This window comes from Cherax quadricarinatus, chromosome 96, assembly GCF_038502225.1.
Source record: "Cherax quadricarinatus isolate ZL_2023a chromosome 96, ASM3850222v1, whole genome shotgun sequence".
NCBI classification, from domain to species: domain Eukaryota; kingdom Metazoa; phylum Arthropoda; class Malacostraca; order Decapoda; family Parastacidae; genus Cherax; species Cherax quadricarinatus.
This window is the reverse complement of record NC_091387.1, coordinates 9,648,075-9,671,516: the sequence shown is the minus strand read 5'-3', so window position 1 is coordinate 9,671,516 and position 23,442 is coordinate 9,648,075. Positions and strand designations below refer to the sequence as shown.

The window sequence follows — 23,442 nt, the reverse complement described above, 5'->3', positions numbered from 1 at the left end:
GTCCCAAGTATCATTCGTCTCCATTCACTCCTATCTAACACGCTCACGCACGCTTGCTGGAAGTCCAAGCCCCTCACCCACAAAACCTCCTTTACCCCCTCTTTCCAACCCTTTCGAGGACGACCCCTACCCCTCTTTCCTTCCCCTATAGATTTATATGCTTTCCATGTCATTCTACTTTGATCCATTCTCTCTAAATGACCAAACCACCTCAACAACCCCTCTTCTGCCCTCTGACTAATGCTTTTATTAACTCCACACCTTCTCCTAATTTCCACACTCCGAATTTTCTGCATAATATTTACACCACACATTGCCCTTAGACAGGACATCTCCACTGCCTCCAACCGTCTCCTCGCTGCTGCATTTACCACCCAAGCTTCACATCCATATAAGAGTGTTGGTACTACTATACTTTCATACATTCCCTTCTTTGCCTCCATAGATAACGTTTTTTGACTCCACATATACCTCAACGCACCACTCACCTTTTTTCCCTCATCAATTCTATGATTAACCTCATCCTTCATAAATCCATCCGCCGACACGTCAACTCCCAAGTATCTGAAAACATTCACTTCTTCCATACTCCTCCTCCCCAATTTGATATCCAATTTTTCTTTATCTAAATCATTTGATACCCTCATCACCTTACTCTTTTCTATGTTCACTTTCAACTTTCTACCTTTACACACATTCTCAAACTCATCCACTAACCTTTGTAATTTTTCTTTAGAATCTCCCATAAGCACAGTATCATCAGCAAAAAGTAACTGTGTCAATTCCCATTTTGAATTTGATCCCCCATAATTTAATCCCACCCCTCTCCCGAACACCCTAGCATTTACTTCTTTTACAACCCCATCTATAAATATATTAAACAACCATGGTGACATTACACATCCCTGTCTAAGACCTACTTTTACCGGGAAGTATTCTTCCTCTCTTCTACACACCCTAACCTGAGCCTCACTATCCTCATAAAAGCTCTTTACAGCATTTAGTAACTTACCACCTATTCCATATACTTGCAACATCTGCCACATTGCTCCTCTATCCACTCTATCATATGCCTTTTCTAAATCCATAAATGCAATAAAAACTTCCCTACCTTTATCTAAATACTGTTCACATATATGTTTCAATGTAAACACTTGATCTACACATCCCCTACCCACTCTGAAGCCTCCTTGCTCGTCCGCAATTCTACATTCTGTCTTACCTCTAATTCTTTCAATTATAACCCTACCGTATACTTTTCCTGGTATACTCAGTAAACTTATTCCTCTATAATTTTTACAATCTCTTTTGTCCCCTTTCCCTTTATATAAAGGGACTATACATGCTCTCCGCCAATCCCTAGGTACCTTCCCCTCTTTCATACATTTATTAAACAAAAGTACCAACCACTCCAACACTATATCCCCCCCTGCTTTTAACATTTCTGTCATGATCCCATCAGTTCCAGCTGCTTTACCCCCTTTCATTCTACGTAATGCCTCACGTACCTCCACCACACTTACATTCTGCTCTTCTTCACTCCTAAAAGATGGTATACCTCCCTGGCCAGTGCATGAAATTACCGCCTCCCTTTCTTCCTTAACATTTAAAAGTTCCTCAAAATATTCTCGCCATCTACCTAATACCTCCCTCTCCCCATCTACTAACTCCCCTACTCTGTTTTTAACTGACAAATCCATACTTTCCCTAGGCTTTCTTAACTTGTTTAACTCACTCCAAAATTTTTTCTTATTTTCATAAAAATTTCTTGACAGTGCCTCTCCCACTCTTTCATCTGCTCTCCTTTTGCACTCTCTCACCACTCTCTTCACCTTTCTTTTACTCTCCATATACTCTGCTCTTCTTATAACACTTCTGCTTTGTAAAAACATCTCGTAAGCTACCTTTTTCTCTTTTATCACACCCTTTACTTCATCATTCCACCAATCACTCCTCTTTCCTCCTGCCCCCACCCTCCTATAACCACAAACTTCTGCCCCACATTCTAATACTGCATTTTTAAAACTATTCCAACCCTCTTCAACCCCCCCACTACTCATCTTTGTACTGCCAATAGTCGCTTATATCTCGCCCGAACTTCCTCCTCCCTTAGTTTATACACTTTCACCTCCCTCTTACTTGTTGTTGCCACCTTCCTCTTTTCCCATCTACCTCTTACTCTAACTGTAGCTACAACTAAATAATGATCCGATATATCAGTTGCCCCTCTATAAACATGTACATCCTGGAGCCTACCCATCAACCTTTTATCCACCAATACGTAATCTAACAAACTACTTTCATTACGTGCTACATCATACCTTGTATATTTATTTATCCTCTTTTTCATAAAATATGTATTACTTATTACCAAATTTCTTTCTACACATAGCTCAATTAAAGGCTCCCTATTTACATTTACCCCTGTCACCCCAAAATTACCTACTACTCCCTCCATAACATTTTTACCCACTTTAGCATTGAAATCCCCAACCACCATTACTCTCACACTTGATTCAAAACTCCCCACGCATTCACTCAACATTTCCCAGAATCTCTCTCTCTCTCTACACTTCTCTCTTCTCCAGGTGCATACACGCTTACTATAACCCACTTTTCACATCCAATCTTTATTTTACTCCACATAATCCTTGAATTTATACATTTGTAGTCCCTCTTTTCCTGCCATAGCTTATCCTTCAACATTATTGCTACTCCTTCTTTAGCTCTAACTCTATTTGAAACCCCTGACCTAATCCCATTTATTCCTCTCCATTGAAACTCTCCCACCCCCTTCAGCTTTGTTTCACTTAAAGCCAGGACATCCAGTTTCTTCTCATTCATAACATCCACAATCATCTCTTTCTTATCATTTGCACAACATCCACGCACATTCAGACTTCCCACTTTGACAATTTTCTTCTTCTTATTCTTTTTAGTAATCTTTACAGGAAAAGGGGTTACTAGCCCATTGTTCCCGGCATTTTAGTTGACTTTTACAACACGCATGGCTTACGGAGGAAAGATTCTTATTCCACTTCCCCATGGATATAAAAGGAAAAGTAATAAGACCAAGAACTATTAAGACAAAATCAAAGAAAACTCAGATGAGTGTGTATAAATAAACGTGTACATGTATGTGTAGTGTGACCTAAGTGTAAGTAGAAGTAGCAAGACGTACCTGTAATCTTGCATATTTATGAGACAGACAAAAGACACCAGCAATCCTACCATCATGTAAAACAATTACAGGCTTTCGTTTTACACTCACTTGGCAGGACGGTAGTACCTCCCTGGGTGGTTGCTGTCTACCAACCTACTACCTATAACTTACGTGATTACATAATTATTATTATTCTGTTTTTCCTCAACGCACCGGCCATATCTCGCCAAGACAGGGTGATATAAACAGAAGAACAAAAGTTTTTCTTATTAAACTTAGTAATTTATACAGGAGAAGGGGTAATAACTATAATAATAAACTTTATTTCCACAAGGTGCAAAGTTTGCAAAATTGGAGGATCCCTAATAATGTAAATGCTCTGATAGTAAATAAAAACATTCAATTAGAAGTACAGTGGACCCTCGGTTAACAATATTATTATTATTTCTCTCCAGAAGTATGTTCAGGTGCCAGTACTGACCGAATTTGTTCCCATAAGGAATATTGTGAAGTAGATTAGTCCATTTCAGACCCCCAAACATACACGTACAAATGCACTTACATAAATACACTTACATAATTGGTCGCATTCGGAGGTGATCGTTATGCGGGGGTCCACTGTATGTACCTCCTTGTGTATATATGCTAAGAGTTTAGTACCTACTCTAGGGTGAAGAATTTATGACTGACAGTAAACTGGTAACTTTCAGCCAGTCAACCAACTCATATTGAGTATTTGCTCAAAATTCCAAAGCCATTTTTGTGTTCATAGATGGAATAGAAAAGTCAGTATGACTCTCAATTAATTCACAAATAGAAGATTGATTTTTGACATGATGATTTTTAACTTGATTACAATCCAAGACAGACCAGACTCTCATCTGATGATTTAACATGTATGTGAATTAATGTAATGTATGCTTTAAGAAGAGACTGGACAAATATATGAGTGGGAGGGGCTGGGTTTGATTGGTGTCATGGGGTACGGGAGTTATTTCTTGCGTAGCTTTAGGTAGAGATCGTTTTGATAAGGACCTGCCTCGTATGGGCCAGTAGGCCTTCTGCAGTGTTCCTACATTCTTATGTTCTTATGTTCTGTTTTATTTAAAATGATGCATTGAAAGAGATGTGATTTATTGGTTCAAGAATCTATGTGGGCACTTCCACTGTTGTTGAAAGTAAACGCAAGAGTTACTTCACACTGATGATACAGGAAAGTACAGGTCCTCCCCAACTTATGACGTATGCAACCTACGTCCATCCGAACATACGACCGAAACATTGAGTAACAAGAATATTAATAGGCCTAGCCTAGACTGCATTCCATACAGCATTTTTATTTGTGAAGCCTATGAATGATACCTACAAGTAAGGACTAGAAGTTTGTGAGTAATGAAACTTAATAAAGTAAGCCTATAAAAAATGAAATAAACATGACAGAAGTTTATTAGTTTACAAGAATGGTGTACAGGTATACCACTTCTGCATGCCATGATAACATAATTCCCATATCCGTCCATATTGAGATCCAGTCGGTTGGTCGGAACGGAACTTGGATGTAAGTCAGGGAGGATTTGTATCATACAGGCAGTAGCAGCAAATCATCTAAAAGAAATTATAACTGGATGTAAGGCTGTCATAACTGGATGTAAGGCTGTCATAACTGAATGTAAGGCTGTCATAACTGAATGTAAGGCTGTCATAACTGAATGTAAGGCTGTCATAACTGAATGTAAGGCTGTCATAACTGAATGTAAGGCTGTCATAACTGAATGTAAGGCTGTCATAACTGGATGTAAGGCTGTCATAACTGGATGTAAGGCTGTCATAACTGGATGTAAGGCTGTCATAACTGGATGTAAGGCTGTCATAACTGGATGTAAGGCTGTCATAACTGAATGTAAGGCTGTCATAACTGAATGTAAGGCTGTCATAACTGAATGTAAGGCTGTCATAACTGAATGTAAGGCTGTCATAACTGAATGTAAGGCTGTCATAACTGAATGTAAGGCTGTCATAACTGGATGTAAGGCTGTCATAACTGGATGTAAGGCTGTCATAACTGAATGTAAGGCTGTCATAACTGAATGTAAGGCTGTCATAACTGAATGTAAGGCTGTCATAACTGAATGTAAGGCTGTCATAACTGAATGTAAGGCTGTCATAACTGAATGTAAGGCTGTCATAACTGAATGTAAGGCTGTCATAACTGGATGTAAGGCTGTCATAACTGGATGTAAGGCTGTCATAACTGGATGTAAGGCTGTCATAACTGAATGTAAGGCTGTCATAACTGAATGTAAGGCTGTCATAACACAATTGTCATCAAAGATTTGTTAAGTTATACCATGAATTAAGGAAAGATCCCAGACTTCACCTTACGAAACATAAAAAGCAAATGCAATAGCAATTATGGACAAGGTAGATTATTGGAGAAAAATAACATTATTAGAACAAGGGGGCAACTGATGGGCCCCTTAAATACCACATTTTGCAGCATGTAAGACAGTGTTTCCAAGTGTTTGTAATGTAACATTAGTAAATAACTGCTCAAGTGCAACACAGAGCCTAGCCTTGACCCTGACCTTGATCATGTAAGTGCAACACAGAGCCTAGCCTTGACCCTGACCTTGATCATATAAGTGCAACACAGAGCCTAGCCTTGACCTTGATCATGTAAGTGCAACACAGAGCCTAACCTTGACCTTGATCATGTAAGTGCAACACAGAGCCTAACCTTGACCCTGACCTTGATCATATAAGTGCAACACAGAGCCTAGCCTTGACCCTGACCTTGATCATATAAGGCACATGCTGAGTTTCCAAGATTTTTTGCGAGGAAAAAAGTGCATCTGTGCCGGAAAATACAGTAATACGTAAATGTTTTATAATTGTCACTTTGTCATTAGCTCCCTTTCTTGTCACACACATGACTGCATTTATCCACAGAAGACCTACACAATACTGTGTCTAGTTGTTAAGTAAGTCCAGTCAGGCCCTGCTTCACAGTGCTTTGGTTTACAGTGCTTCGGTTTACAGTGCTTCGGTTTACAGTGCTTCGGTTTACAGTGCTTCGGTTTACAGTGCTTCGGTTTACAGTGCTTCGGTTTACAGTGCTTCGGTTTACAGTGCTTTGCTTTACAGTGCTTCGGTTTACAGTGCTTTGGTTTACAGTGCTTCGGTTTACAGTGCTTCGGTTTACAGTGCTTCGGTTTACAGTGCTTCAGTTTACAGTGCTTTGGTTTACAGTGCTTTGGTTTACAGTGCTTCGGTTTACAGTGCTTCGGTTTACAGTGCTTCACTAATGTATTGATTTTCAATTATAGCCATTCTTCATTTATTCCGACTTCCTACAATAAATATATTGACTACTCACTAAAGATGAACGTGTTTATTTTGACAAATTACATGGTTGTACAGAGGAATATAATAGTTGGGTGTACATGCCAAAAGCCCCTCTGTATGCAGAGCATTTTTGGCAAACTTAGAGATTAACTTAAGATTAGTAAGGCAATAATACATAGTTCATATGGTCATTAGATGAGTTACAGTAGAATTGTATATTCTATCAGGTAATGCTACATGGTTTTGGTAAGTCTAGTAGAGGCTTATTACACTATTGAATTAGTTAATAACAATTACAGTATTACCATTTAACAATTTAAAACAATATACAATATGATATACAGTGGACCCCCGGTTTATGATCAGCTCCCAATGCGACCAATTATGTAAGTGTATTTATGTAAGTGCATTTGTATGTGTGTGTTTGGGGGTCTGAAATGGACTAATCTAATTCACAATATTCCTTATGGGAACAAATTCGGTCAGTACTGTCACCTGAACATACTTCTGGAATGAAATAATATCGTAAACCAGGGGTCCACTGTATTACAGTTTAGTACTATTTAAAACGATGAAATTTGGAATTACAATGGAACAATTTACATTATGATGTAATGTATTACAATCTAGGACTATTTAAAACAATGAAAAACAGTCATCGTAATTTGGAAGTAATAAGTAGTTGAGCATTCATCAGCACAATATGAGTAGCTTTTGAGAAACTGGTAGTGATTAGGTACGGTTTGAACATAAGAACATAAGAATGGAGGAACTCTGCAGAAGGCCTACTGGCCCATGAGGATGAGATGATTTCTTATTAGGGCCTTAAACTGATTTGCAGACAGAGGTCCTTTAGTGTGTTCTGGCAATGAATTTCAGATCTTCGGGCCTTTTATGTGCATAGCATTTTTGCATAGGGAGAGATAAACACGAGGGATATCGAAGAGTGATCTGTGTCTCATATTATGGTTGTGTGTTCTGTTACAGTTATCAAGGAGGAGTTTGACAGGAGGGTTTACATTAGAGTATAATGTTCTGTGTATGTAGTAGGCACAATAATAAGTGTGGATGTTTTGTATATTCCTAGGTAGTAGGTAAGTAGACAGCAACCGCCCATGGAGGTACTACTGTCCTGCCAAGTGAGTGTAAAACGAAAGCCTGTAATTGTTTTACATGATGGTAGGATTGGTGGTGTCATTTTTTCTGTCTCATAAACATGCAAGATTTCAGGTACGTCTTGCTACTTCTACTTACACTTAGGACACACTACACATACATGTACAAGCATATACATACACACCCCTCTGGGTTTTCTTCTATTTTCTTTCTAGTTCTTATTCTTGTTTTCTAGTTCTTATTCTTCCTCCGTAAGCCATGCGTGTTGTAAGAGGCAACTAAAATGCCAGGAGCAAGGGGCTAGTAACCTCTTCTCCTGTATATATTACTAAATATAAAAGGAGAAACTTTCGTTTTTCCTTTTGGGCCACCCCGTCTCGGTGGGATACGGCCGGTGTGTTGAAAGATGAAAAGTTTTGTATATTTAGCAAGTTAAGACTTGAAGAGGTGGAGTGTGTTGTCTAATGCAAGAGTTAGTAATCAATCGCACTGCAGCTTTTTGCTGGGTTATTAAAGGCTTAAGGTGATTTGCTGTGGTTGAGCCCCATGCCCAAATACCATAGGTGAGGTAAGGGTAAATGAGAGAGTGGTACAAAGGTAGAAGAGCTGATTGGGGTACATAGTACTGTATCTTTGAAAGGATGCCTACTGTTTTGTAGACTTTCTTGGAAGCACCCTGGCTCAACAGGTACATACCAGGGAAATAATGAGGCTTTGTGAAAATTACTCTTTAAACCAACAGGTAACTGATCCCACTAGAAATGAAAATACCCTGGATTTAATATTCACAAACAACGAGGAACTGATCAGTGACGTAAGTTACAAAAACAATGTACTCTGATCGTAACATCATGGAAGTTCAAACGAGTATTAACTCAGGGTTAGGAAACTGCATCACTAATGTTAGAGAAGAGAAGTTCAGTAAGTTTAATTTTAACAACCATAGAATTGACTGGGAAAAGATAAAGCAAGAGCTATCAAACATATCCTGGGAATCAGATATGAGCACCCTAAATCCCCTCCAGTGCCTAGAGAAGCATACAAGGTATGTATGAAGCACACACCATTGGGGAAACCCAGAAGAAGACCAGATATAGAGAGAGAGTGTAAGAGATGGTACAGAAGAAAATGGGTTACTGAATTGCTTAAAAACACAAATATGCTACAACAGAGGAAAGATACTTAGTCAAGAGATCACTGAATTAGAGCAAAAACTTAGAATGTCATACCTCACAGAAGTACAAAGGGAACAAAGGGCCATACAGGATATTGCAAGAAACCCAAAATATTTCTATTCCAATGCAAAATCCAAGCTAAGAAGTACTTGTAGAATTGGACCACTACTCAGAGGAGACTCGTATACTGATGATGAACAGGAAATGAGTGAAATCCTAAAAGAACAGTATGAGTCGGTGTTCAGAACCCACTAAATGACAGCAAGGTAGAAAATGCAGAAATATTTTTCACTCCAGAAGAAGGCCGCGCAGACCAACTGACAGTACAAATCTCACAGTTTACGAAAGAGAAATGGAAAACGTTCCCACTCACTCAGCACCTGGACCAAACTCATGGAATGCTCTGTTTATAAAGAAGTGCAAAGTACCACTAGCACGAGCCCTCGGTATTCTTTGAAGAAAGAGCTTAGATCTAGATGAAATACTGGAGGCCTTAAAGAGTGCAGACATATCTCCTTTGCATAAGGGAGGTAGTAGAGCACTAGCTAAAAAATTACAGACCAGTAGCCCTAACTTCACACATCATAAAAATCTTCGAAAGAGTGACGAGACGGCATATTAGAAATTTTGTGGAGCAGCACAACCAACATAACCCGAACCAGCATGATTTTAGAGCATGACGATGGTGCCTGTCACAGCTGCTGAACCATTATGACAGAATTACGGAGGTATTGGAAGGCAACCAAAACGCAGATGTGATTTACACAGATTTTGCAAAGGCGCTTGACAAATGCAATCATGGAGTGATGGCGCATAAAATGAAGGCCATGGGCATTATGGGGAAAGTAGGCAGATGTATTTTTGGTTTTTTAACACAAAACACAAATAGTAGTAGTGAACAGGGCAAGATCGAGCATCAGCGAGGTCAAAAGCTCAGTGCCCCAAAGCACTGTCCTGACACCTCTGCTGTTTCTCATCTTCATAGCACACATCGACAAAAACGCCCAGCACACTTTTGTATCATCTGCAGATGACACTAAAATAAGCATGAAAGTCACTATGGTAGAGGACACTGAAAAAGTACAGGAAGACATAAACAGGGTTTCCCAGTGGGCAGTGGAGAACATGATGTTCATTGGTGACAAGTTCCAGCTGCTTAGGTATGGAAAGAATGAAAAACTCAAAAGGAACACTATATACAAAACTCGAGAGGGTCACCAAATAGAACGTAAGGAACACGTAAAAGACCTGGGAATAATTATGTCAGCGGACCTTTCTTTTAAAGACCATAACAAGGCAAAGATCACAACGGCCAGGAAGATGACGGGGTGGGTATTGAGAACTTTCAAAACAAGGGAAATAATGCCGATGGTGACTCTTCAAATTGCTAGTGCTCCCTCACTTAGAATACTGCTCAGTGTTGACGGCCCCGTTCAAAGCAGGAGAAATATCGGAGCTGGAACAAAACAGAGATCGTTTATAGCTCACATTGAGCCTGTAAAGCACCTCAACTACTGGGAATGCCTACAAGTCTTGAACATGTATTTATTGGAGTGGAGGAGAGAGAGAGATGTAATAATATATACCTGGAAAATATTCGAGGACCTGGTCCCAAATATGAACACTGCTTAAACAACATACTGGAGTGAGAGATATGGGAGGAAGTGTAAAATAAACCCAGCAAGGAGCAGGGGTGCGGTGGGGACGATAAGGGAACACTGTGTCAACATCCGGGGTCCCAGACTATTCAACATCTTAACAGAAGATATCAGAAACATGGCTGGAACAAATGTAGAAGCCTTCAAGAGGAAAATGAACAAGTATCTTCACTAGGTGCCAGATCAACCAGGCTGTGATGGATATGTGGGGCAGCGGGCCTCCAGCAGCAACAGCCTGGTTGACCAGGCAAGCACCAGACGAGCCTGGCCCATGACCGGACTCGGAGAGTAGATAAACTCTCTAAACTCTTCGAAGGTAAGGTAAGGTGTGTGTCTTAAATTTGAGTCTGCAGTCAAGGTGGAGACCTAGAAATTTGTCCTCTGCCTGTCTCGAAATAGGTGAACCATTTATCAATGTTTAGTTGTACATTTGAAGCCGTTCCCAAAAAGCATTTAGTAGGTTTTGTCTATATTGAGAGTAAGTTTGTTGGTAATCATCCAAGTAGATATGTTTAGCAGTTAAGCATTCACTGTGTCTGTTAGTATGGTTGGGTTTGGGTGAGAAAAGACATAAGTTGCGTCATCTACAAATAAAATGGGTTTAAGGAGATTAGATGCATTTGGTAGGCCATTGATGTAAATGAGAAAGAGAAGTGGGCCAAGAATGCTTCCCTGTGGAACTCCAGCAAGAACAGGTTGTGCATACATTTGTGTATACATAAGCTAAGGACAAAAATATTTTAAGATCAGTAATGAGTGTACTGTATTTTCCTTTTTTCTAAGGCCTAGCTCTATTGCACACTTAATATATGATAGTGTAAACATGTTATCCGACTTTTATGTGCATTTGAAAGTGAAGGAGACTGCTTCACTTTACAGTGGTAACCCAGACCCTGCTGTATAAGTGGAGCCCTCCTGTAGTTTGTAAGCCTTATGATTAGTTGCCTGTCACTCTTTCATACCAACATTACCAAGACTAATTATCAGCATAATAAGCAAATGTTGTATGCTGTCTTGACTCCAGATGACTTTTTGGTCTGACCTAAATCGTTGTTTGCAACCTGTCATCCGTTTCCTCTCTTAACACTTTCAGGGTCCATGCCGTAGATCTACGGCTTTACGTTCAGGGTCCAAACCGTAGATCTACACCATGAGCTCAGCTCACTCTGATAAGCTGTGAGTGGTAAATTTGGGCCTAGATATGAGAGAATACATCTATGTGGTATGTGTGCACCACATAAAACAAATCTTGCAGCACACACTGTATATTGAGAGGAAAAAACTCAGACCGTGATTTTTTATTAAAACAGCAAATTTGCAGTGTTTTTTCGTATGTTTTCTATGGTTGTATTTGCGATTTCTTGGTCTCATTTGATAGAATGGAAGACATATTACAGAAATAGAGATGATTTTGATTGGTTTTAGCACTGGAAATGGCTTGAAACTGAGCTCAAAGTAGCGGAAATGTTAAATTTTTGCCGATGTTTAAGAGTAAACAAAATACCTCACATGGCTAATACACGCCAGCTGGTGGGTCTAATATACATTCACAAATGTGGTGATGATATTTATACAAGGAGGGAAGAGTATATGGAGAAAAAGAGAGAGGTTAAGAGAGTGGTGAAGCAATGTAAAAAGAGAGCAAATGAGAGAGTGGGTGAGATGTTATCAACAAATTTTGTTGAAAACAAGAAAAAGTTTTGGAGTGAGATTAACAAGTTAAGAAAGCCTAGAGAACAAATGGATTTGTCAGTTAAAAATAGGAGAGGAGAGTTATTAAATGGAGAGTTAGAGGTATTGGGAAGATGGAGGGAATATTTTGAGGAATTGTTAAACGTTGATGAAGATAGGGAAGCTGTGATTTCGTGTATAGGGCAAGGAGGAACAACATCTTGTAGGAGTGAGGAAGAGCCAGTTGTGAGTGTGGGGGAAGTTTGTGAGGCAGTAGGTAAAATGAAAGGGGGTAAGGCAGCCGGGATTGATGGGATAAAGATAGAAATGTTAAAAGCAGGTGGGGATATAGTTTTGGAGTGGTTGGTGCAATTATTTAATAAATGTATGGAAGAGGGTAAGGTACCTAGGGATTGGCAGAGAGCATGCATAGTTCCTTTGTATAAAGGCAAAGGGGATAAAAGAGAGTGCAAAAATTATAGGGGGATAAGTCTGTTGAGTATACCTGGCAAAGTGTATGGTAGTTATTATTGAAAGAATTAAGAGTAAGACGGAGAATAGGATAGCAGATGAACAAGGAGGCTTTAGGAAAGATAGGGGGTGTGTGGACCAGGTGTTTACAGTGAAACATATAAGTGAACAGTATTTAGATAAGGCTAAAGAGGTCTTTGTGGCATTTATGGATTTGGAAAAGGCGTATGACAGGGTGGATAGGGGGGCAATGTGGCAGATGTTGCAGGTATATGGTGTAGGAGGTAGGTTACTGAAAGCAGTCAAGAGTTTTTACGAGGATAGTGAGGCTCAAGTTAGAGTATGTAGGAAAGAGGGAAATTATTTCCCAGTAAAAGTAGGCCTTAGACAAGGATGTGTGATGTCACCGTGGTTGTTTAATATATTTATAGATGGGGTTGTAAGAGAAGTAAATGAGAGGGTCTTGGCAAGAGGCGTGGAGTTAAAAGATAAAGAATCACACATAAAGTGGGAGTTGTCACAGTTGCTCTTTGCTGATGACACTGTGCTCTTGGGAGATTCTGAAAAGTTGCAGAGATTGGTGGATGAATTTGGTAGGGTGTGCAAAAGAAGAAAATTGAAAGTGAATACAGCAAAGAGTAAGGTTATGAGGATAAAAAGATTAGGTGATGAAAGATTGGATATCAGATTGGAGGGAGAGAGTATGGAGGAGGTGAATGTATTCAGATATTTGGGAGTGGACGTGTCAGCGGATGGGTCTATGAAAGATGAGGTGAATCATAGAATTGATGAGGGGAAAAGGGTGAGTGGTGCACTTAGGAGTCTGTGGAGACAAAGAACTTTGTCCTTGGAGGCAAAGAGGGGAATGTATGAGAGCATAGTTTTACCAACGCTCTTATATGGGTGTGAAGCATGGGTGATGAATGTTGCAGCGAGGAGAAGGCTGGAGGCAGTGGAGATGTCATATCTGAGAGCAATGTGTGGTGTGAATATAATGCAGAGAATTCGTAGTTTGGAAGTTATGTGGAGGTGCGGGATTACCAAAACTGTTGTCCAGAGGGCTGAGGAAGGGTTCTTGAGGTGGTTCGGACATGTGGAGAGAATGGAGCGAAACAGAATAACTTCAAGAGTGTGTCAGTCTGTAGTGGAAGGAAGGTGGGGTAGGGGTCGGCCTAGGAAAGGTTGGAGGGAGGGGGTAAAGGAGGTTTTGTGTGCGAGGGGCTTGGACTTCCAGCAGGCATGCGTGAGCATGTTTGATAGGAGTGAATGGAGACAAATGGTTTTTAATACTTGACGTGCTGTTGGAGTGTGAGCAAAGTAACATTTATGAAGGGGTTCAGGGAAACTGGCAGGCCGGACTTGAGTCCTGGAGATGAGAAGTACAGTGCCTGCACTCTGAAGGAGGGGTGTTAATGTTGCAGTTTAAAAACTGTAGTGTAAAGCACCCTTCTGGCAAGACAGTGATGGAGTGAATGATGGTGAAAGTTTTTCTTTTTCGGGCCCTGCCTTGGTGGCCGCCCTGCCTTGGTGGGAATCGGCCAGTGTGATAATAAAAAAAAAAAATATTTATACAATTATTACAATATTGCATAACAGTAATTCTTCCATTTTTTGGTTTGAATAAAAATTCATTGTGTGAATAAAAAATAAAAATGGAATTTATATGTAAAGCCTCAAAATGTAACTAATGAACTGAGGAAATGTTAGTTTAGTGCCAGGAATGCCTGCATTGTTTATTCTGGACCCTATTTTGAAATTGGAATATTTTAAACTTTGTGTTAAATTGGCCAAATTACCAATTTCCGATCACTTTATTTTGTAGTTGAAACAGTTGACTTGTCAATTTCTTGTGCTCAGTCAATAGAATAGAAGTAATACTAGTGAAATAGCTAAGAATTTGGTCGACTGGAATAATTTAATTGGCCTAAAATGGGTGTCAAAGTCGGCAAAATCTCCGATGCGTAAATATCGCTGACACATCAAAATTCGCGAGAGCATAATTTCATCAATTTTTGATCAAATTTCGTACTTTTTGTTTTATTACCTTCAGAAAAAGATTAAAAAGATTCTGTACCATTTCACAAGAAAAAAAATTTTTTTTTTAAATTCTTGGACCCTGGTGTGTACTTTGAAATTTGGCCTCTGGACCCTGAAAGGGTTAAGTGTGGGTTTGTCATGACCTTACATAATTAAAAAAAATAATTTGTCTATGCATGTTAGGTAAAAAGACACAAGTGCAACTAATGTGACATTTTATTGCGGCAATGTTTTCCTCTCCAGGAGCTTTGTCAAGCCGTTACAAACAATACATGGACACAGAGGGTATGTGAGGTGTAGACACTATAAATCATTGTAGTAGTAATAGTTGTTGTAATACTACTACTAGTAGTAGTAGTAATACATAGGGTAGTAAGTCAGCTAGTACACGAGTTAAAAATGTCATTAAAGTTTATTGCTTGGGTAGCATAAAAATAGGTTGAGCAAGTATTTCTATTAGTGAGTAGGATTTGAGTAGGCCTGTTTCAGAGATGTGAATGCCTTGAATCATCATTAATCACTATTCTGACACAAGCAAAATAAAGGCAGCTTCATCTTCTCGGAAGTCTTAGCAAGAATCCTCCTCAAAACAAAAAACCCAGCTATCACATAGTTGCTGCTGCTGATACTACATAAAAACAAAAGAGGAACACTGAAATAGACGTCAAATCCTACCCACTAACAGAAATATTTGCTCAACCCATTTTAATGCTACCCAAGCATTATACAGTGGACCCCCGCTTTATGATCACCTCCCAATGCGACCAATTATGTAAGTATATTTATGTAAGTGCGTTTGTACGTGTATGTTTGGGGGTCTGAAATGGACTAATCTACTTCACAATATTCCTTATGGGAACAAATTCGGTCAGTACTGGCACCTGAACATACTTCTGGAATGAAAAAATATCGTAAACCGGGGGTCCACTGTACTTTAACCCTTAAACTGTCCAAACGTAGATCTACGTTCATGTGCATAGCGCTCCGAATGTAGATCTACGTTTTTTTTTCATGCTTTCAAATGGAGAAAACAAATGTCAGAGCGCTATGCACGTAAACAAAGATCTACGTTTGGACAGTTTAACCCTTCGAGGGTTTCGGCCATACTAGTACGGCTTACGACCCAGGGTTTTTGACGTACTAGTACGCCTAAATTCTAGCGCCCTCAAATCTAGTGGGAGAAAGCTGGTAGGTCTACATATGAAAGAATGGGTCTATGTGGTCAGTGTGCGCAGTATAAAAAAAAGTCCTGCAGCACACAGTGCATAATGAGAAAAAAAAAACTTTGACCGTTGTTTTTTTTTTTTGGAATAAAACAGCGACTTTGCACTGTATTTTCATATGGTATTTATTGTTGTATTCTAGTTTTCTTGGTCTCATTTTATAGAATGGAAGACATATTACAGAAATGGAGATGATTTTGACTGGTTTTACAATGAAAAGTACCTTGAAATTGAGCTCAAAGTAGCAGAAATGTTCGATTTTTACCAAAGTTCAAAAGTAAACAAATCATGCCAAGCGTCCAATACACGTCAACTGGTGAGTCTAATATTCTTTTGCAGGTGCGCCAATATTATTTATACCATTTTTTACACTAATGCAGTAGTCTGCATAACAGTAAATCTTCTATTTTTTGTGAGAATAAAAATTCAAAGTGGAAAGCAAAAGAATGTAAGAGGGGCCTTGAGACGTGACTAATGAACAAAGGAAATGTCATTTTAGTGCCAGGAATGTCTTGTTTATTCTGGACCCTATTCGGAAATTGGCATCTTTTGAAATTTGTGTGAAATTGGCAAAATTGCTATATTCTGACCACTATTGGATAGTTGAAATGGGTATATGGGTGGTTTCTTGCACTCATTTGATAGAAAAAAATAGAGTTCTAGCGAAATATTTGTTTTTAGTCAACTAGTGCAGTGGAATTGGCCGAAAATGGGGCTCAAAGTGGGCAAAATCACCGATGCATAAACATCGCCGAGACCACTAACTTCGCGAGAGCATAATTCCGTAAGTTTTCCATCAAATTTCATAATTTTGGTGTCGTTATGATCAGGAAAAGATTCTCTATCTTTTCATAAGAAAAAATTTTTTTTTTTTTTTAACCCTTTGAGGGTTTTCGTCGTACTAATACGTCTTACGCGTAGGGGTTTTTGACGTACTAGTACTCATAAATTCTAGCGACCTCAAATCTAGTGGGAGAAAGCTGGTAGGCCTTCATATGAAAGAATGGGTCTATGTGGTCAGTGTGCACAGTCTAAAAAAAATCCTGCAGCACACGGTGCATAATGAGAAAAAAAAAACTTTTTCCATTTTTTTTTAACCCTTTGACTGTTTTCGACATATAAATACGTCTTACGAGCCAATGTTTCTGACGTGTATATACTCAATAATTCTAGCGGCTTCAAATCAAGTGGGAGAAAGCTGGTAGGCCCACATGTGAGAGAATGGGTCTGTGTGGTCAGTGTGCACCACATAAAAAAAATCCTGCAGCACACATTGCGTAATGAGAAAAAAAAAACTGATCGTTTTTTTGGAATAAAACGCCGACTTTGAGGTGTATTTTCGTATAGTATTTATCGTTGTATTCGCGTTTTCATGGTCTTAGGTGATAAAATGGAAAACATATTACAGAAATAGAGATGATTTTCATTACTTTTACGATGAAAACGACCTTGAAACTGAGCTCAAAGTAGCGGAAATGTTCGATTTTTACCAATGTTCAAGAGTACATAAATCACACCACACGTCCAATACACGTCAACTGGGGAGTCTAATATTCTTTCACTAGTGCACTGATATTATTTATACCATTTTTACAATAATGCAGTCGTCTGCATAACAGTAAATTTTGTATTTTTTTGTATGAATAAAAAATCAAAATAGAAAGCAATAATAATATAAGAGGGGCCTAGAGATGTGACTAATGAACAGAGCATATGTTATTTTAGTGCCACGAATGTCTACCTTGTTTATTCTGGACCCTATTTTGAAATTGGCATCTTTTTTATTTTGCGTGAAATTGGCCAAATTGCCAATTTCTGACCACCATATTGGGTAGTCCAAATTAGTAAATGGGAGGTTTCTTGTACTCAGCTGATAGATAAAATGGAGTTCTAAAGAAATAGCTATGAGTTTGGTCAACTGGAACAATGGAATTGGCTGAAAATTGGGCTCAAAGTCGGCGAAATCGCCGATACGCATATGTCGCCGAGACCGCTAACTTCGCGGGAGCATAATTCCACGAGTTTTCGACCAAATTTCGAACTTTTGGTGTCATTACCATCGGGAAAAGATTCTCTATCATTTCATAAGAAAAAAATAATTTTTTTTTTTTTCAAAAATTGAGCGACATAGAATGACAGTTTCAGAGAGGGGCCTGAAACAGTCAAAGGGTTAATAAATCAGCGACTTTGCAGTGTATTTTCGTATAGTATTTATTGTTGTATTCTAGTTTTCTTGGTCTCATTTTATAGAATGGAAGACATATTACTGAAATTGAGATGATTTTGACTGGTTTTACAATGAAAGGTGCCTTGAAATTGAGCTCAAAGTAGCAGAAATGTTCGATTTTTACCAAACTTCAAAAGTAAACAAATCGTGCCAAGCGTGCAATACACGTCAACTGGTGAGTCTAATATTCTTTCACAAGTGCACCAATAATATTTATACCATTTTTTACACTAATGCAGTAGTCTGCATAACAGTAAATCTTATATTTTTTGTGAGAATAAAAATTCAAAGTGGAAAGCAAAAGAATATAAGAGGGGCCTTGAGACGTAACTAATGACTAGAGGAAATGTCATTTTAGTGCCAGGAATGTCTTTCTTGTTTATTCTGGACCCTATTCGGAAATTGGCATCTTTTGAAATTTGTGTGAAATTGGCAAAATTGCTAAATTCTGACCACTGTACTGGATAGTTGAATTTATAAATGGGTGGTTTCTTGCACCCATTCGATAGAAAAAATGGAGTTCTAGCGAAATATTCATGTTTTTTGTCGACTAGTACAGTGAAATTGGCCGAAAATGGGGCTCAAAGTGGGCAAAATCGCCGATCCGTAAACATCGCCGAGACCGCTAACTTTGCGAGAGCATAATTCCGTAAGTTTTCTATCAAATTTCAAACTTTTGGTGTCGTTATGATCGGGAAAAGATTCTCTATCTTTTCATAAGAGAAAATAATTTTTTTTTTTTTTAAATTTGGCCGACCCTGAGAACGAGTTTCGGAGAGGGCCTGTCGACCCTCAAAGGGTTAAATTTGGCCGACCCTGAGAACGAGTCTCGGAGAGGGCCTGTCGACCCTCAAAGGGTTAAGGGTTAATAAGTTTTTTAACTCGTATACTAGTTCACTTTTACTACTGCTAGTATTACAACTACTACTATTATTATTATATTGTGCCTTACACCTCACTCTTAGCCTATATATACCCTCTGTGTCCATGTCTAATGGCTTGACAAAGCTCCTGGAGAGTGAAACATTGCCACAGTAAAATGTCTGATCAACCAGGCTGTGATGGATATGTAGGACAGTGGGCCTCCAGCAGCAACAGTCTAGTTGACCAGGTAAGCACCAGATGAGCCTGTCCCATGGCCAGGCTACTAGAGTAGAGAGACTCGGAACTCATCAAAGGTATATGATACGAGTGGCACTTGACATTTTACCTAACGTATTGTCGATAATTTTACCAACATTAATATAATTTGTCTATACATGTTGAAAATCCTACTTATATACTTAAATTAAGATAGGTAAATTAGGAATTTAATTACAGGCTCTTATTTTTAAATATGAAAGATTAAGCATTTTTTTTTTATCGTGTATTTTTTTATGTAGGTATGGTAGGATTGCTGGTGTCCATTTTTCTGTCCCATAAACATGCAAGATTTCAGGTACGTCTTGCTACTTCTACTTACACTTAGGTCACACTACACATACATGTACAACCATATATATACACACACATCTGGGGTTTCTTCTGTTTTCTTACTAGTTCTTGTTCTTGTTTATTTCCTCTTACCACCATGGGGAAGTGGAACAGAATTCTTCCTCCGTAAGCCATGCGTGTTGTAAGAGGCGACTAAAATGCCGGGAGCAAGGGGCTAGTAACCCCTTCTCCTGTATATATTACTAAATGTAAAAGGAGAAACTTTCGTTTTTCCTTTTGGGCCACCCTGCCTCGGTGGGATACGGCCGGTGTGTTGAAAGAAAGAAGATGAAATTAGTTTAACATGTTATTCTCTGGGTATTAATAGTATTTGTCTGTTATTCTACAATATACAGTGGTCCCTCGTTTTTTGTAATTAATCCGTTCGTGGAAGTGTGACTATTATCGAAATTGACGATTTTCGAATCCATTTTCCCCATAAGAAATAATGTTAATCCAATTAATTCGTTCCAGACACCCAGAAATATCAACAACAATTATTTTTTTGTACCTTAAAGATAGATTTACATGCACAAAAGAATGAACATTCAACATGACAGTTACCTTTATTGAAGGCTGTTGTTGATGAATAGAAGACAGGGAGGAGGAGAGAGATTATTGTTTGGAAGGGGAATCCCCCTCCATAAGGACTCTAGGTCACTTCAGGGGTCACTTCCCTAGCTTAAATATAGATTTACATGCAGAAAAGAATGGCAAATAAATGTAAAGCACTAATAAAATGTATAAATGAACAATTAACATCACACTTACCTTTTATTGAAGACTTTTGTTGGTGTATGGCAGAGGGAGGGGTGGCAAGTTTATTGTTGGAGAACATGGCACTAATATCAACTCTACGGCTTATTTATCTATCACAGTTCAACTAATAACTTGGAAACATGGAATATACTCTAGAATGAATAAAATAAGTCATTATGTATGTCACAAGAGGTGTTGTGTTGTTGTTGGGTGTATAAGGGCCACTGAGAGTAAGCCATCCTAATGGTGGTGAAGCAGCAGCTGAGGCAGCGGTATTTTCTGTAGCCCTATATAACTCCAACAACATTGGAGGAGTTGGTAGAATTGCTGAATCACTGAAGAAGGCACCCTCTACCACCCTCTACCACCATCACATCCACTATCACCCTCTACCACCATCACATCCATTACCACCCTCTACCACCATCTATCACTATCACAACTGCTACCACCATCACTACCACCGTCTGCCACTATCACAACTGCTACCACCCTCTACCACCATCACTACCACCCTCTACCACTATCACAACTGCTAGCACCCTCTGCCACCATCGCTACCACCCTCTACCACTATCACAACTGCTAGCACCCTCTACCACCATCACTACCACCCTTTACCACTATCACAACTACTTCCACTCTACCACCACCACCACCTTCGTATTTTTCTACTAACTTTTTCTTAAATTATGTGTTTCTCAAATTCTTTACCAAAGGGCTGGCACTAGAAGCTTTATTTGGAATCATGGTGACTTATTTAGCAGCTGCAAGCACTAAAACGAATGGAATATTGTGAAATGTATCGTATGAACTAGTGAGATCATCCTCACTCACTTATAAAGAATGGCACACTGGCTGGGAATGGAGTGTGGGGCGGCTCGGGACTGTGTGTACACCTCCCAGACGAACGACTATTTGCGAGTCTAACAACAATTCGCGAGCCAATGTTTTGACGAAAATAACGTTATGATTTTTGAAAATTATGACTATCTAGCCTTACGATTATCGAGGGACCACTGTATTGTGTTTGTTTGGTATCATGATAACCTTAATTATGTGACTTATTTAGGTAGGTAATTAGTTTTTTAACAGTGAGATTATATTACATTATCTGAAACTATGTAAATGAGAAGAAAAAAATTCTGATTTTACAGACATAATACAACGAGTCTCCCGAGGCGGACACCTCGAGTCTCCCGAGGCAGACACCTCGAGTCTCCCGAGGCAGACACCTCGAGTCTCCCGAGGCGGACACCTCGAGTCTCCCGAGGCTTGGCAATAATTTTACATTTCGTATTTAATCCATTGCAGGTTTGTAGTTCTAAACACAGTGGAGGAGAAAATCTTGCAACTGCAACAAAAGAAGTTACAACTGGCTGAGGATGTCTTGTCAGGTGCAAAACGTGCACAAAACAACAAGCTCACTCTACAAGACATGAAGGATATCTTCAATGTAGCCTGAGCCAGTTCACTTCAGACTATTTTATTGTGTGAAATATTAGTCACTTCTTATGCTTTAAAATACTCGGCAAGATCATCCTGTGTTCCTCATGCTGATTTAAGTTTTGCTGCCAAATTAGGAACCGAGCATGAGTCAGTGCGGCCTGAGTCAGTTCCTCAGACTAGTGTTTCTTATCAGTTCCTCAGACTACTAGTGTTTCTTATCAGTTCCTCAGACTACTAGTGTTTCTTACATGTAATTTCAAAAAAAAAAAAAATTTGCTTGTAGGTATTCACTGTTATGTCACTGGTGATTGTTATTTAGTGAAAAAAATTTTAATGAAACTAAGTGTGTTCTAATTCTTTGTTTTATGAAATTAAATTTTATATTTAAAAATCTTCTTTAATGGGATGATAACTTTTAGTCAAATGCTTTACAAAATAATGCAATAATTTTTTTAAAGAGATTTTTCATTGTATTATTCAGGTCTCTATTTTTGTTAGTGTACAGTGTATATTAAAATTTCAAAATATGTAATCATTTAAGTGTTTTTAATTCACTTGTAAATGAATGAATGGCTGTGAAATTCTCTCCACTTTTCACCATATCAGATTAAATTCTCTCCACTTTTCACCATATCAGATTAAATTCTCTCCACTTTTCACCATATCAGATTAAATTTTCTCCACTTTTTATATCAGATTAAATTCTCTCCACTTTTTATATCAGATTAAATTCTCTCCACTTTTCACCATATCAGATTAAATTCTCTCCACTTTTCATCATATCAGATTACAAGTGTTGTATAGGTTCTTAACTCTCACTGTCATGTAGGTCTACGTTATTGATGCCTGAGTCCCTCACATAGGCCTGCATTTTGAGTCAGCTCCCTCGGGTAAGCTGTGAGTGGCAAATTTTGGACTAAATGTGAGAGGCTGAGTCTGTGCAGTGAGTGTGCACAGTATAAAAGAAATCGTGCCCCTTGCACTGTGTGATCTGAAAAAGCAAAACTCTGACCTTGCATTAGGTTTGAAATAGCAAGTTTGAGGTGTTTTCTAGGATAGTTTTAATGGTTATATCTAGGTATCTTCACCAGGTGCCAGATCAACTAGGCTGTGATGGATATGTGGGCAGTCGGCCTCCAGCAGCAACAGCCTGGTTGAGCAAGTAGCACCAGGCGATCCTGGTCCATGGCCAGGCTCCGAGTGTAGTGAAACTCTCGAAACTCTTCAAAGGTATATCATTTTATACAGTGGAAGACACTACTGAAACAGATATATTGGTTGGTTTCAGGACCTGAAGTAGCTTGAAATTGGGCTCAGATTAGTGGAAATATTGAAATTTTGATGATTTTCCTGATGACGGGAACCTCCCCTTCCTTTCAAATCCCTTGTTAGTCTGATTCAATTCTTGGGACATCATAAATCATGAAAGGAATTAATTGTAATTGCACTAATTCTTATGGGAAATAATATTTCTGTTTTCGGCCATTTCGGCTTTAGGCTGAGCTTCTGAAATGGATTACGGCCGATAACCGAGGGTCCACTGAACTTCAGTGTATTACTTCAGAAAATGTGGAAATAAATCACACTGATTCATTTTGTGTGTACATACACACACACACTGTATAGCTTTTTTCTAATATTTTTACTATTTTGGTCTTTTAAGGCCATGTACAAT

The 23,442-nt window shown here is 38.8% G+C and overlaps 1 protein-coding gene across 6 annotated transcripts in view; it reads left to right on the top strand.

Annotated features, from left to right (window-relative positions):
* lds (transcription termination factor lodestar) overlaps nt 1–22,302 on the top strand; it is a 251,928-nt gene extending 229,626 nt beyond the window's left edge. For all 6 annotated transcript variants that reach the window (XM_070105078.1, XM_070105080.1, XM_070105081.1 and 3 more), the window contains one exon: nt 21,633–22,302. In XM_070105078.1, the coding sequence (XP_069961179.1) occupies nt 21,633–21,783 (151 nt within the window). In that variant the 3' untranslated portion in view covers nt 21,784–22,302. The remainder of the gene's footprint in view (nt 1–21,632) is intronic.
* The last annotated feature ends 1,140 nt before the right edge of the window (nt 22,303–23,442 follow it).